The sequence below is a fragment of the Rhinichthys klamathensis genome, unplaced genomic scaffold (genome assembly GCF_029890125.1).
Source record: "Rhinichthys klamathensis goyatoka isolate OS25496 unplaced genomic scaffold, OSU_Roscu_1.1 h1tg000386l_1, whole genome shotgun sequence".
NCBI lineage: Eukaryota > Metazoa > Chordata > Actinopteri > Cypriniformes > Leuciscidae > Rhinichthys > Rhinichthys klamathensis.
This window is the reverse complement of record NW_026606890.1, coordinates 1,713,723-1,728,632: the sequence shown is the minus strand read 5'-3', so window position 1 is coordinate 1,728,632 and position 14,910 is coordinate 1,713,723. Positions and strand designations below refer to the sequence as shown.

General features: G+C 37.4%; 1 protein-coding gene across 2 annotated transcripts; it reads left to right on the top strand.

Moving 5' to 3' along the window:
• The first annotated feature begins 115 nt into the window (after window positions 1–115).
• On the top strand, window positions 116–14,057 carry rprd1b (regulation of nuclear pre-mRNA domain containing 1B). 2 transcript variants are annotated; one of them, XM_056233998.1, is made up of 8 exons: window positions 116–237; window positions 1,276–1,452; window positions 4,323–4,452; window positions 4,538–4,677; window positions 5,647–5,768; window positions 7,126–7,252; window positions 10,573–10,748; window positions 13,567–14,057. In XM_056233998.1, the coding sequence occupies exons 1-8, from the start codon at window positions 117–119 to the stop codon at window positions 13,714–13,716; spliced, it is 1,143 nt and encodes a 380-aa protein (XP_056089973.1). In that variant the 5' UTR covers window position 116; the 3' UTR covers window positions 13,717–14,057. The 2 variants fall into 2 exon arrangements, with proteins under 2 accessions (XP_056089973.1, XP_056089974.1); XM_056233999.1 differs by lacking the exon at window positions 116–237 and adding an exon at window positions 251–380.
• The last annotated feature ends 853 nt before the right edge of the window (window positions 14,058–14,910 follow it).

Below are 14,910 nucleotides of genomic sequence, written 5' to 3'. Positions count from 1 at the left end.
ACCCCTTTTGTAAGAAACAAAAAAAGACACCACTTGCGAATTATTGCTATTTCTATTCAGAGCGACACAAGTAGTGAAGTGAAGATTACAGTGCTGTACAACAAGACACATCCAGCATGATGTCGCGTGTCAATGACGTCACGCGCGCGCGACGCTCGTTTGTTTATCAACCCAACTTGCAACAAAATCCCATCGTGTTCAAACAATCTCCAAAAGTTTCGAGGAATATATACAGAGGTTTGTACCTTATTACCTCGATTTATTAATATTTCGACTTAAACTACCCTTCTAATCCGCGGTAGTTGGTATTTGAGGGGTTTCCGCGTGTGTTGTGCCATATTGAAGTTAAATCCAGATTAGCCAACTAAAACTGCTGACAGGTGAGAATGTATTTACCTTTATTTTTAGTTGTTGGCTTGATTTGTTTCTGTAATCTGCTTAATTTGCTTTTTCTGTATTGATCTTGTTTATTGCATGTCTCAGAAATGATGCATTACAACTAATCAATAACTCGGACTATGCATGGAGTTCAAACTCTCTAATATCTTATTTATTAATCACACACATATATGCAACCAGACTACATCGTTATATATACACGATGTTTTACTATATGAGGCTATTTTTAAAAGTACAAATTCTCCATGTGGTTTCTCTAATACAAGTAGGTCATAAATCCTGCATGCATATTAATGATTTAAAATTAAGCTAAATGCTTTTCAAAAGTAGTTTAAGATGGTGTATAGTATGTCACGCCACAATATTTCATGTCAAATACACGCATAATGTGTATGTATGAGATTAGGTGACTAATAGAATTTAATACTATTATTGCATTTTTATTTAATATCAAGCTTCTAGATTAAAATGTATGTAACCGTATGAGAGAATGTGTATATTTTAGCACCATTTAACATTTTTTTTCCAGTAGTCCATTTTAAATGGCCCTGCAGTAAAGGTAAATAAAAATACAAATGTTCCTTGTCTAAGCAATAATATAATGTAATGTAATAACATATAATATAATAAAAAAATTAGACACAAGTTTTATTTGAAAAGTAGTTTCAGATGCAGAATAACAAACATTTATCAGTGTCCTATATGACATATCAAGTCAACTACCCATATTCTTTATATACAGTATTTTATTATAATGAATATTAGGGTCCACCTTTTCGCACAAGCTACATGTTTTGGCGTCAACATTTAAGTAAATAAATGCAACTCTGGCATGAGCAGCTTCAGCACTGTTTCTAACCGGATGTGTCTTCCTAGGGTTGTTTGGAGAGAGAGCGATCAGCATGTCGTCGTTCTCCGAGTCCGCGCTGGAGAAGAAGCTGTCTGAACTGAGCAACTCGCAGCAGAGCGTTCAGACTCTGTCTCTGTGGATCATTCATCACCGCAAACATTCATCGCTCATCGTGCGTGTGTGGCACAGAGAGCTGAAGAAAGGTACGAGACCGTTGCACTGCTGTCAGCTGCAGTTTCAGGTTCACAGAGGTAGTTAAAGGCAACAAACAGGAGTGTAAGGCTGTGTTCTTCACGAAATTCACGGTTCGGTTCGATACGATACACTTGTGTCACAGTTCGGTACGTTTTCGATACAGCAAAAAGAAAGAAATGCCAGAGAAATTTCCTTGATTTAACTTTTTTAATTATATTTTTATTAAAACTAACATCATAAAGTATGATATTTTATTACTTTGAGCAATGATGGAGCTATACTTGACTTTTCTTAGGAGCTTATAAAACAAAACAGCTCCTTGGACAAAATGAAATGTAATATTGCAGTAGTTATAAACAGAGGTTTATTTTAGTTCAGATTAACATTTGAGGGCAGTAATTGTATTCATAATGTCAAAATAAAACCGACGTAATGTTACTTGAAAGCATTATAGCCTACTATTCCTGCCAAACTCCCATGGTTACAGTCAGTAGTGTTACTCCAGTAAACCCATGGTGAATGTTGCTGATCTGTGGACACTGGATAGTTCATTCATGGCACAATGTTTCTCCTGGTTTCCACGTCAGCGCTGTTTGATCCGTTAATAACGGAGAAATGTGAATGTTTCTCACTAGATCTCGCAGCGATGTTATTACTTCAGTGGCGAATTCAAATGCTTTCTTTACTGGATTTGGCTGTGTAGTGACAGTGCTGATGATGAAGATCGGCTCGCGCTGCATTGGTCCAAACTGATAAACGGCCCGTCAAACACACAATAACGAGTGGTTTCGTTCCGCTTACATTACATTTGCCATTTGATGTTGGGCGATGTTGTGGTCACGCCAGCGTCTCTTACATTATGAGCGACGCGCCTGCATTTGAAATAATGAACTGTTGGTCGGCAGGAAAAATGGTCCAACGAACCGTTCGGTTTAAAAATGCGTACCGAAAACCGAACCGAAAGCCTCGTACCGAACGGTTCAATACGAATACGTGTATCGTTACACCCCTACTGTGTTCACACTTGGCATGTGTGGTGCGATTACGCTGTTATTGTGATTCTTTAGAGTAAGTGTGAACGCTGCCACCTGAACCCTGGTGCCACCAAACGATGGCAATTGTCAAACAATTGTCCTGATCCGATTAGCGTTCACATTAACATTTTTAACACCGAACCTAAAAACACAGAACTTAAAGATACTGAACGTAAAGGCACAGGGATGTTCACAACCTGATTGATTGCCTTTTATTACATATATTTTGTGACGGAACTAGCCAAACATCCAAAACAATACTGTGTTCTGGGATAAATGCGTTCATTGTATGTACGTAGCTAGCCTGGGTTTCCCCATACTGCTTCTGCGCAGAGCGATTTTATTCACGCTGCTAGGCAGTCTGGATACCATGGACCAAATTTTCGCCTCAGCAAGGGAACCAATCACAGAACGGGGAGGGAGTAGCAAGACGATGACGACGTCTATGCGACACACCGAAGCAGTTTGTTTATACCGATGGATCAAACATGGCAGCAGACGCGAAGTTACCTTTCGATGCAGCCTTAGATAATGTTCTAAGTAGTTTAGAACGCAAATAAATCTCTGACCCATCGTCTTTTTCCTCGTCTAATTTCTGTCGCTCTACATATGTCATCTGGTATAACTGAAACGATTGGCTAAGAGCTACGTACAGGTGCATTTGATAGACACTCGTAGCACCCAATAAACGGCTCTGGGCGCTCGTAAACCACGCCTCAAATACGAGAAAATGAACATGTGGTTCCCAGACCACGTCTCAATGTCAATGAGACTGACGTTAGCCAGGCTAGTACGTAGCTACATATGATGGTATTTTGACCAGCTGAGAACTCATGAAGAGCTTATAAAATGTGTAAAGGAGTCAAAATAGCGGCACACACAAACACAGATCAGCTGTGAGGAGACGCGGTTCTGATGCCTGTACCGAACTGTGATGGACAACATCACGACTGATGAGAGAAAACAGGCATGCTTGAGCATTCTGCCCTCCTTTGTAGGGTCGCATCTTCCTGTTTTTGGTTCGTTTACATGTCTTTGGTCTGTTGTGTTCATATATCATTCTGTTGTGTTCATATATCATTCGAAATCGCACCAGAGTTGGTTTGGAAGCGGACCGAGACCCATCTTGCCTGTTTGGTGCACACCAGGGTTCAGATGTCAGCGTTCACACTTATTCAAATGAACCGCACTAACAGAGCAATCGCACCAGAGTTTGTTTTAATCGAATCAAACATGCCAAGTGTGAACACCGCCTCAGTTCGCTTCCAAACAAAGAATGATGCGGTTCAAAAGAAATATGAACGCAACACAGACCAAAGACATGTAAACGAACCAAAAACAGGAAGTGATGTCACAAGATGCGACCCTAAAAAGGACAGAATGCTCAAGTTTGCCTGTTTTTTCTCATCATAGTGGCGATGTTGGCATTCACAGTTCACTACAGGCATCAGAACCACGTCTCCTCACAGCAGATCTGTGTTTGTGTGTGTGACGGAGGGATTCCTGAAGCTGTTTTGACTCCTTTACACGTTTTATAAGCTCTTCACAAGTTCTCAGCTGGTCAAAATACCATCATGCCTTTAGCTTCGGTGTTAAAATGCAAATGTGAACGCTAAGAGGACCAGGACTAAATGTTTTTTTTTTTTTTGGATCAGGCCAAACAAACTAAGCGAAACTAATAACAAGTGTGAATACACCCTGAGTTTAGTTTTCACAAGTTTTCATCTTGTTTGTGAAGGTTAGGCTTTGATTTAAAAAATGACTGAAATGCTCAAACATTTAAACTGAGCCTTTGTTTTAAAGTTAATGATGATTAAATCGAATAAAATGTGTTTGTCGTTCAGCTAAAAGAAACAGGAAGTTGACGTTCCTGTATCTGGCTAATGACGTGATTCAGAACAGTAAGAAAAAGGGTCCTGAGTTCACCAAAGACTTCGAAGGCGTCCTGGTGGATGCCTGTTCACACGTGGCCAGGTAAACTCCCCTTCACATGTGCTTCATGCGTCCATCGGCAGGATTGTGTCCTTTCTCATGCGTGTTGTGTGTGTTTCTCTGGCAGAGATGGAGATGACGGTGGAAAGAAGCACATGGAGAGGTTGCTGAATATCTGGCAGGAGCGTAGCCTCTACCGTCCAGACTTCATCCAGCAGCTCAAACTGGCTATCGAGGACTCAGACAGTCCCAAACACAAGCCCACAGGTCTGAATAACACCAGCATACTGCAAAATGCACAGTATATACTGCGTACTGACACACATTTGACTGGTGGTGTATGTTTAGTGTGTCATGCTACCCATACATTTTGCAATACGTGCATTGTGCTCATTAAAATATGCAAATGTCCTTTTCTTCCAGATTTGTTTATTGGTTTTTAAGCACAAAAAAGTGATAACAGTAACAAAGCATAGAAATATCTAATATCCAAAATGTTCTCAGTGCATTTAATCATGGTTATTTGTGTAAAGACTAAAGATGTCTTTCTTAACGTCTGGCAGTCTAGTCAAATAATGAGTCTGCAAGACTGCATCCGAAATCGAACACTTCCCTATTATTTAATATTATGCGAAAAACAGTACGCCAACATATGTGTGAATTCATACGCTGCGTCCCAAACGGCATACTATCCGTCCTAAATACTATTCAAAGTTAGAATCAGAGTCCCAGAATTATATTATAGTGTGTTGAAATGAGATTTCCAAAGATACCTGGATGGGTATTGTGCACTTTTTTGTGCGTAAAGCCAATTAAACCTGGGAGAAAAATAAAATTTGGATACTGTGCTCAATATACATACTGCAGAAATTAGTAGTATGCATCACTAAACAGACTAAAGTTTTCATTTCTCATGATGTTTTTGCTAAAATAATTGAAATTAGCTTTGAATTTCGTTAAAATCTAGAATTGAAAAGCATGATGAAGTGCTCATCACATGTTCCTCCTGTAATGGTTGTTTAAAAGCATCCCAGAATGCACCTGGTGCGGTTGTTTGACGAGCAGAGCTGCAATCTAGACGCAAAAGAAGAAGCTCAAATATGAGAGAGATTTTATTTCTATCATTCCCAGACTCCCATGTGTTTCATCGCTGCACTATTATCCTAACACTCAGAAAATAGTCTGAATACAGGATGATCATGTGTGAAGTAACAGTTGCATGCTCGTTTGTGGCAGATGATAGAAAAAACTTGAAGAGAAGCTACCAGAAGGTGGTGCAGGAGGAAGAGGAGGAGGAAGATGATGACTACAGAGTTCAGTACTCTCCTCATGAGACGGACGCAGCCGCTCCACAGCTGGTATGATTTACACCGATTCTAATGAGTTAACACCCGCAAACACACCAAATGCTGGTCAAATCAACTGTGTCGAGTAACACTCACAAATCACCAGCCAATGTGGCGTGTTACTATGTTTACTCAAATCTGCGCAGATTTAGAGCAAATACTCAACTCGAGTCCTCATGATATATTAAATACAGAGTATTGCACAGAATCTGACTTACTAATCATATCTGACTTACTTGAACACACACGTCACTGCACAACAGATAACGGCACGCTTGTTCATTTGCACTGAAGCAATAGCGAAGATTAAAAAGCATTTGGTTAACAGAAAACACATTGTTATTTTCATAAACATCCTAAATTTTTTATATGTTCTTTGTACTGTATTAATCTGTCCAATTAAAACACATTTTTGGTGATGAGGATGAAAGAGGAAGGAGACGGCTGCATGACAGGATTTTGTTTGAATAAGAAATGAAGAATGAATGTATGAAATCCTTATATATATACACTACCGTTCAAAAGTTTGGGGTCGGTACGATTTTAAATACTTTTAAAAGAATTCTCTTCTGCTAACCATGGCTGCGCTTATTTGATTAAAAATACAACAAAAATCAGTTATAGTATTAAATATTATTCCAGTGTAAATCAGCTGTTTTCTGTGTGAATATATAGTAAAGTGTAATTTATTCCTGTGATCAAAGCTGAATTTTCAGCATCACCAGTGTCAGTGTCTTCAGTGTCAAATGATCCTTCACAAATCAGTATAATATGAGGATTTGATGCTCAAGAAACATTTATTATTATTATCAATGTTGAAACAGTTGTTGGTCTGTCAGCTGTACAGTTTTTTTTTTTTTTTTTTTTTTTTAGGATTCTTTGATGAATAGGGTTAGGGTTAGAATCTTTTGTAACATTATAAATGTCTTTACTGTCACTTTCGATCAAATTAATTATTCCTTGATAAATAAAAGTATTGATTTCTTTCCTCCAAAAAATAACAATAAAATTCTCACTGACCCCAAACTTTTGAACGGTAGTGTATATATATATAGAGCTGTGAGGTAGTTAATCTGGCTTATTTCTACCTCTTTCTTTTTATTCTTTTCTCTTTTTTTGGCTAGTAGAAGTTCTGAATGGCCAGTAACTTAAAAATTTAGTAGCCAAATTGGCCGGTGAGTGAAAAAGTTAATTTCAAACCCTGATTCTAACCCTTGATTCTTTGATCAATTATGGTATTTGTTTCCACTGCTATTATTGCGATGATGCCATTTTGGATATGGCTCCTCTGATCAGATTTTAGAGATGCATCTCTCCAGATTAGTGAAGATGAGTGTGATTGATTGTGATGAATGTCCTGATCCCGCAGACGGAGGATCTGGTGAAAGCGCTGCAGGATCTAGAGAACGCGGCGTCTGGTGACGCGGCCGTGAGACAGAAGATCGCATCACTTCCACAGGAAGTGCAGGACGTTTCCCTTCTAGAGAAGATCACAGGTGAGTCCTCACAGGTGACCTTGTATCCGACATGTACGGGCGCATTCACCCAGAATCTGGTTTTCCATGTAAACATGCATTAAAAGTAGAGGTGTAACGAGACACATATTCGCATTGAACTGTTACAAACCGAGCATTTATTTACTACACAGCGCTTAGAGATCCAGTAAAGAAAGCATTTGAGTTCGCCACTGAAGTAATAACATCGCTGCGAGATCTAGTGAGAAACATTCACATTTCTCCGTTATTAACGGATCAAACAGCGCTGACGTGCAAACCAGGAGAAACATTGTGCCATGAATGAACTAGTTATAGGCTTTAAGTCCACGGATCTGCATCATTCACCGTGGGTTTACTGTAGTAACACTCACTGTAGCCATGGATGTTTGGCAGGAATAGTAAAATGCTTTTAAGTCCGTCACACATCTTTTTCCAGCACTTCAAAACTCAAATAATAATCATATTTAAATGTTACTTTTAATGTGATGACCAAAACATTGTTTGTTCATCCTTCAAAGATTGCCCCCTTTTATAAAACTAAAAGTTTTAAGATGTAGGAAAACTCACACTTTTACTTTTTTTGTTTTGTTTAATCAAGGACATTTCTCTGGCATTTTTGCTGTATCGAAAACGTACCGAACCCCGTGACATCACTGTGTTGTTTCGAACCGAACCGTGAATTTTGTGAACCGTTGCACCCCTATTTAAAAGGATAGTTCACCCAGAAATTAAAATTCGGTCAGTAATTACTCTCTCATGTCGTTCCAAACCCGGAAGACTTCGTTTATCTTCAGAACCCAAATGAAGATATTTTTGATAAAATTCGAGAGTTTCTGAGTTTCTGTCCCTCCATTGACAGCAACGCCACTGCAACTTTCAAGGCCCAGAAAGATAGAAAAGACATTGTTAAAATAGTCCTACAGTGGCTCAACCTTAATGTTATGAAGCGACGAGAATACTTTTTGTACGCAAATTTTTTTTTTTTTTAAATAATGGCTTTATTCAACAATTTCTTCTCTTCTGGGTTCTACGTCAAAACGGCGCTTCATTAGCTCATTTGAGTCAAGTCAAGTCAAAATATATTTATATAGCGCTTTTCACAATACAGATTGTATCAAACCTGCTTCACAGTATCAATCAAAACAACTTAACAGTAGTCTATATGAAGTCTATATGCTTCATATCCACCTTATTCCTGACGAGTTTACCGCGTTTTGAATTATGGGTGGCACTTCCGGTTTGGGGAACTTCCATTCAAAAAGGCTGAAACGAATAATTTCAAATCATAAGGTTGCCCTACAAATAAAGCTGATCCGTCAATTCTCCTTCATGATTTATTTTCAGGCATCATGAGAATAACGTTATACTTGGTATTTTAACGTGATATAACAAGAATATCTACGGCAAGAGCTCTTGTCAGTCGATGCTTTCTTTTCCTCATGATGATTTTTATTTTTTCCTTTGCAATCCGCTGTAAAAGTATGAACAAGTCAAGTCACCTTTATTTATATAGCGCTTTTTACAATACAGATTGTATCAAAGCGCTTCACAGTGATAACATGAAAACAATATAACAAAGTTTGTTTCTAAAAGAAATTGCGTCAACGTCCACCTTAAGTAAGGCAGATCAATAATATTATTGAATATTAAATGTCCCCAACTAAGCAAGCCAAAAGCCAAGGCAACAGTGGCAAGGAACCAAAACTCCATCAGGTGACAGAATGGAGAAAAAAACCTTGGGAGAAACCAGACTCAGAAAAAGGACAACATATGCGGCACATTTGTGGTCTGTTCTCCCGAATGTAATTTACGATATTCCATTAATAATTCACTGGATGCACGAAGAATCTCTCGTTATTCTCCACAAATCCTCACGTCTCTTTCCAGGTTTGTTTTCACAGGTAAATGCGATTTATAATCTGTCAAAATGACGGAAATCACTTTGATATAGTGTCACATAATGCTGAAGTTAATGAACATTTTTGATTAAGGCTTGTTATACAATACAGATAATGATATACAGTGATATTTAACCAAAGACTCGCACTTATGGGGCTATTTTTGGTCTGTTGATTCTTTTAAACTTTTAGATTTCATTTTAATGTCCGATGGTTGAAGGGTGAGTCGATTAATGTCATCTCATTGTGACACTTTTTTAACGTATTGCGTTCATAGAGCGAACCTTTCACTGATTGTTTACAGCTTAACGGAAGTTACACCCATAATTCGCGCAAAGCGTCATGGGGCGTAGGAATAAGGTGGATAGAGAGCTATAATAATACAGATCACCCTTACTCTTTCCATTTGCTCTGTTTTTTTAAACACTGAACCTCAAACTCATCGACTCCACTTGGTTCATTCTTGAATTGAACTTTTGCCTTTTTGGTGATTAGATTAACGGTAGCAGTCCTGTTCCCCTTTTACACACTATGTACTTATTAGAGTTATTACAATAATTAGGTACTAACCCTGAACCTACCCTTAAACCTAACCTTAACCAATGAAGTTACCTTATATTACCCAGTACTTTCTTAGGTTAGTACACGTCACGTACTGTAAAATAAAGTGCAACCAGATTAAGTGTTTTTGAACTGAATGTAACGCGTCCGGTGTGAAACCTGTCGGTTGTCCTAGCCGTGACCCATCCTGTGTTTAATCGCCCTTTTCAAGCATTCACTTTGTTCAAAGAAAGAAAACCGTGTAAAGAACTAACATTACAGATCAAAGTAAGCATACAGATCATTGACAAATATCTTTTCTTGTAAGATGTGCGGTGTAATCGGTCACTGCAAAAAATGCTTTTCTTACTTAGTATTTTTGTCTTGTTTCCAGTCCAAATATCAAAAAATTCAATTGCAAAATGCATTTACTAGATGAGTAACATGACATAAGATATTATGTCCTGTTTTCCGGGGGAATTAATCAAAATTAAGTGAGTTAATTCTTAAAAAAGCTAAATTATCTGCCAATGGGGTAACAAAAATAATATTAATTCAAACCGAAACAAGATGATTTTTCTTAACCCATTCGCAGATAATTGTGCTTGTTCTAAGCAAAAACTCACTTCATTTTTATTTATTTCCCCAGAAAACAAGACTTAATATCTTATGTCATGTTACTTTAGAATTTTTAGATATTTAGACTGGAAACAACACAAAAATACTAAGTAAGAAAAGCATTTTTTGCAGTGTGTTGTCACAGGTTTAATACGAATCGTTGGGTAAATTCCCTCTCCATTCACACCTAGTTCTGCATGAATGGTCCCTGACTCTGTCTGAGAGGAAGTGGTTTTGTGATTTTGCTCTCGCTGTGCTCTGCAGATAAACAGGCGGCAGATAAGCTGTCGAAGACGGTGGACGAGGCTTGTCTTCTGCTGGCCGAGTATAACGGACGGCTGGCCGCGGAGCTAGAGGACCGCAGACAGCTGGCCCGTATGCTCACAGAATACATCCAGAGCCAGAAGGAGGCACTCAACGAGAGGGAGAAGAAGCTGGAGGTACCAGAGACACTCATCAATGACAAAGGAAGAACGTTGTGCCTTTTTTTCTCAAACTAGTATGATCTTCTTTCTTCCATGGGAGAATTTCTGCTGAATATCAGAGCTGCTGCTTTCAACACATTTACAGTGAATGTGACTTTTGTCTTAACCTTCCAGCTTCAAAATAGACAAAATAATAATATAAAAGTAGTCCATATGACTTATGTTATATTCCAAGCTTTTTGAAGTCATCCAATATCTTTGTGTGACAAAAAAGACCAACATTAAATCATTAATCACAAATACTTTTTTTTTTTAATTGTGCCTGAGCCTAAATTTGGGTTTAATTCCTCACACAAAACTGGTTTCAGAAGACTTTGAATATAGCGACGTGACGTCATATACACAACTTTTATGGTACTTTTTGTCATTTTTGGTGCTTTGATATAAACAAGCTCTGATATTCTGTAGCGCTTCCTTTTGTTTTTCATGGAAGAAAGTAAGTCAAATATGTTTGGAAAGACATTTTTGGGTTAATCTTAGTCAGCTTTATTGTCGATTTGTCACATGTTCCAGACATACAAACAATCGAAATTACGTTTCCCTCCATCCCACGGTGAAGACAGAGAAAAAAATGTAGTTAAACATGTAGTTAAACCTAGACTAGAGTTAAAAACTAGATATAACTAAAAACTATATAACTATCACTATGTATGGGCATCAATAAATAGACATTTAAAAATGCATTAATGCATTAATTAAATTTCCTTTAATGGAACACGCCGACTTTTTGGGACTTTAGCTTATTCACCGTATCCAAAGTTAGATAAGTCCATACATACACTTTTCATCTCTGTGTAACTCTGTCTGACGCACCCATCGCTAGCCTAGCTTAGCACAAAGACTGGAAGTAAATGGCTCCAGCTAGCATACTAATCCCAATAAGTGACAAAATAACGCAAACATTTGTCTATTTACATGTTGTGAAAAAGCACTACCATTCAAAAGTATGGAGTTCGGAAGACATTTAAGTTTAAGAAAGAAAAGTCTCTTATAATTACCACGGCTGCATTGATTTGGGAAAAACAATAATATTGGGAAAATATTATTAGAACAGACAGAAGACTAGTGTGAATTTCAACGTGATGCTTTACTTTTAACAGTGAGAGGGTAGCGAAACATTTAATAACTGACAACTGTTTTATGATATAAATATTGCTATATTTAATATTATTATTTCACCATTTTAAATTGAAAATATGCTATAATGTACAACATGATTAATGTAATTCATAACTGAATGTGACGAGACAGGAAACCTTTACTGTTGTCAAAGTATTAGACATACGATTAAGAGTGAATATGCGCATATTTTAAAATAAAATGTTATTTGTAAATAGTTTAAATTGAGTACTTCATAACTACAATTATACCTAGAACTTATTTTGCGTTCCTATTTCTTACTCTTTACTCCCTTAAATCCATTATTTATTTAATTCCTTTCAATAAAAAAGACCAATTACTTCGAATTAGGGATGCAAACGGTTTATCGATTAATTGTCGACAAGAATTTACTCGATTAAATTAAATTAATTGTCGGCTAAATTGAACATTGCGAACGTGACACGAGATTCTCACGCGAGAGTGCCGACACAAACTTGAGGCGGTCAAAACGGAGTGGAGTGCATCGATATTGACTAACTCACCAGCTATACAGCGTGCTAACCTCGAAAATCCAGCTGTATTCATACCTGTCAACACTCCCGTTTTCCCCAGGTTTCTCCCGTGTTTTAGCCCTATCTCCCGGACCCCTCCCGGTTTGTTATTTTTTCCGGGAAACTAGTCTAACTGTCTGTCACACGTTCTACCGTCCACATCGTTACTTAATTAACAAAATAAGATAAAAATTAGCATCAAACAGAAATTACCCGCATACACAGTATTGTATACACTGACTCTTAAAGGGGCCACACCTTATTTCCACTCGTTACAAGTAGTAAATTTTACTCACCCCCTTCAGCCTATATTATAAGTGCTGCTGCTAATGTTTCAAGTTTTTTGTTTACCAGATAGATTATTATATGTAGGCTTAATATAGTGTAGGTAGGCTAAGCCTACCAATATAGATTCTTATTTCAAATTTATTTTATGTTGCTTAATGTTTCACATGCAACAGGTGAGCCAGTGCACAATTATTTTTTATGTATTTTAATTTTCTGTGTATTATTTATTTTGTTAAACTACATAAATACCATAATCTGTAACGTATCCCAACTGTTACAATAAAACATCAATTGAGCAATACAACATGCATTTTTATTCAGTATATAAGCAATATTTTGCTTTTTATGTTAAATTGATACCGTGAGAAATTTACATTCTCAGGAAAATAGCCGCTTATCAGTTAATCTTTAATCGATCGATAAGGTTGATCAACTAATGATTAATGAATTAATCGATAATTTGCATCCCTACTTCGAATTACAGCCTTGGTTTTTATGAATGAATAAAGCTTTATTATTCTGTCATGCGTATGATTACGCCCAGCCCGCATGAGCTTACAAGACACCAACATTAGTATACAGAAATAAGAAAAATAATATACAAGTTAGACATGTCCAGAGTACATCGAATACATTGCTCCCAAATAAAGACTAGCATTAGAAACGAAATAATAATAATAGTAATAGTGCATATGTATTCCGATACATGCATGTATGTAATCATACACTCATGTATTCTCATTTATTCAAATAACCACCCATATAAACCCAGTTTGAATGGTATTGTACATTGTCTGATCCATTCGTTCACTGATTATCATGAGTTCTTGCAGGAATACAAGCAGAAGCTGGCTCGTGTCACACAAGTGCGGAAGGAGCTGAAGTCGCACATCCAGAGTCTCCCGGATCTGTCTCTCCTCCCGAACGTCACGGGCGGTCTCGCACCGCTGCCGTCTGCCGGAGATCTGTTTTCCACGGACTGAACTCTAAGTCCTCTAAGACACTGGCTTCCTCCCGACCCACAGAAACACCAGAGGAGAGCAGAGCGACTGATCAAGATCCCTCGCCCACTTTTGTATTTCAGTAGTTCTCATGCCAGCCAACAAGGTCACGAACCTCACAGAGATCAAACCCACCAGTCGACCCGCCATTAAACCGGACTCAGAGTGTGGAGATTTAGTTTTGGTGTGACTTTGCTGTGGAAAGCAACCCTCTTTTGCTTTTGTCTTATACCTGTAGGTTTTTAGTTTTAATGCTCCAAGTACAATTTTGCTTCATTTTGGTTTTGGAAGAGACTAAACATGAGGATTCGATTTTAAAGCCCTCACCGCTGTAGACTGAGTTCTTTATATCAAGAGAAATTAATTGGGAAACTCAAGCTCATCATCAAACTGATATATTTTGGTTAACCGTTCTTCTTCAAATGATTATTTTGCTGATAAATACAACAGATGTGCTGATATTTGTGGAAAAAATACAGTGTGATCCCATTTTCTTCTATAGTCACTGTATGTTTACAGTGTTTCTCATTAAATGACCGAACACATTCAACAACAAAATGCAATTTGATACGAGTGAATTCTTGAGATTTAATATGACTGGATTGATTTATTATCAGATGGGCGTGTAAATCATGATGTGTGAAGAGTCCATAAAATATAAACTGGCCAAACATGTGTTTAGATTCCTAGACATTAACATCAAGCTGAAAGAATATTGGTTAAGCTTTTTCTGGGTCTTATAAGTCTTTGAAACACAGGCTTTATATTTTTACAAACATAAACACACACACACACATATACACTATATGTGTGTGTGTGTGTGTTGTATTATATTGGTTCATTAATTCAAACCTGACACACTGTTAAGCTGAGAAGCCATTTTGTCTACATTAATGCCCATGTCTAGTCTAGATCAAATGTTGAAGATATCCTGCCATTTATTTTATTTTCTTGACCCAGTTTGGTTATTTTCTAGACACAGGCAGCATTAAGATGTTTAACACAACATGGATTCAACTTGAGCATAAAGAATAAATTAATTCTCTTGGTAATATTTTGTTAGCAAATTCTTTATTCAGTCTTAACATGTGAGCTGTTGTCCTTTCATGCAAGTGAGGGAAAACATACACCACAACTGAATACAGAATATTTATTAAGACTTGAAATACTTACAAT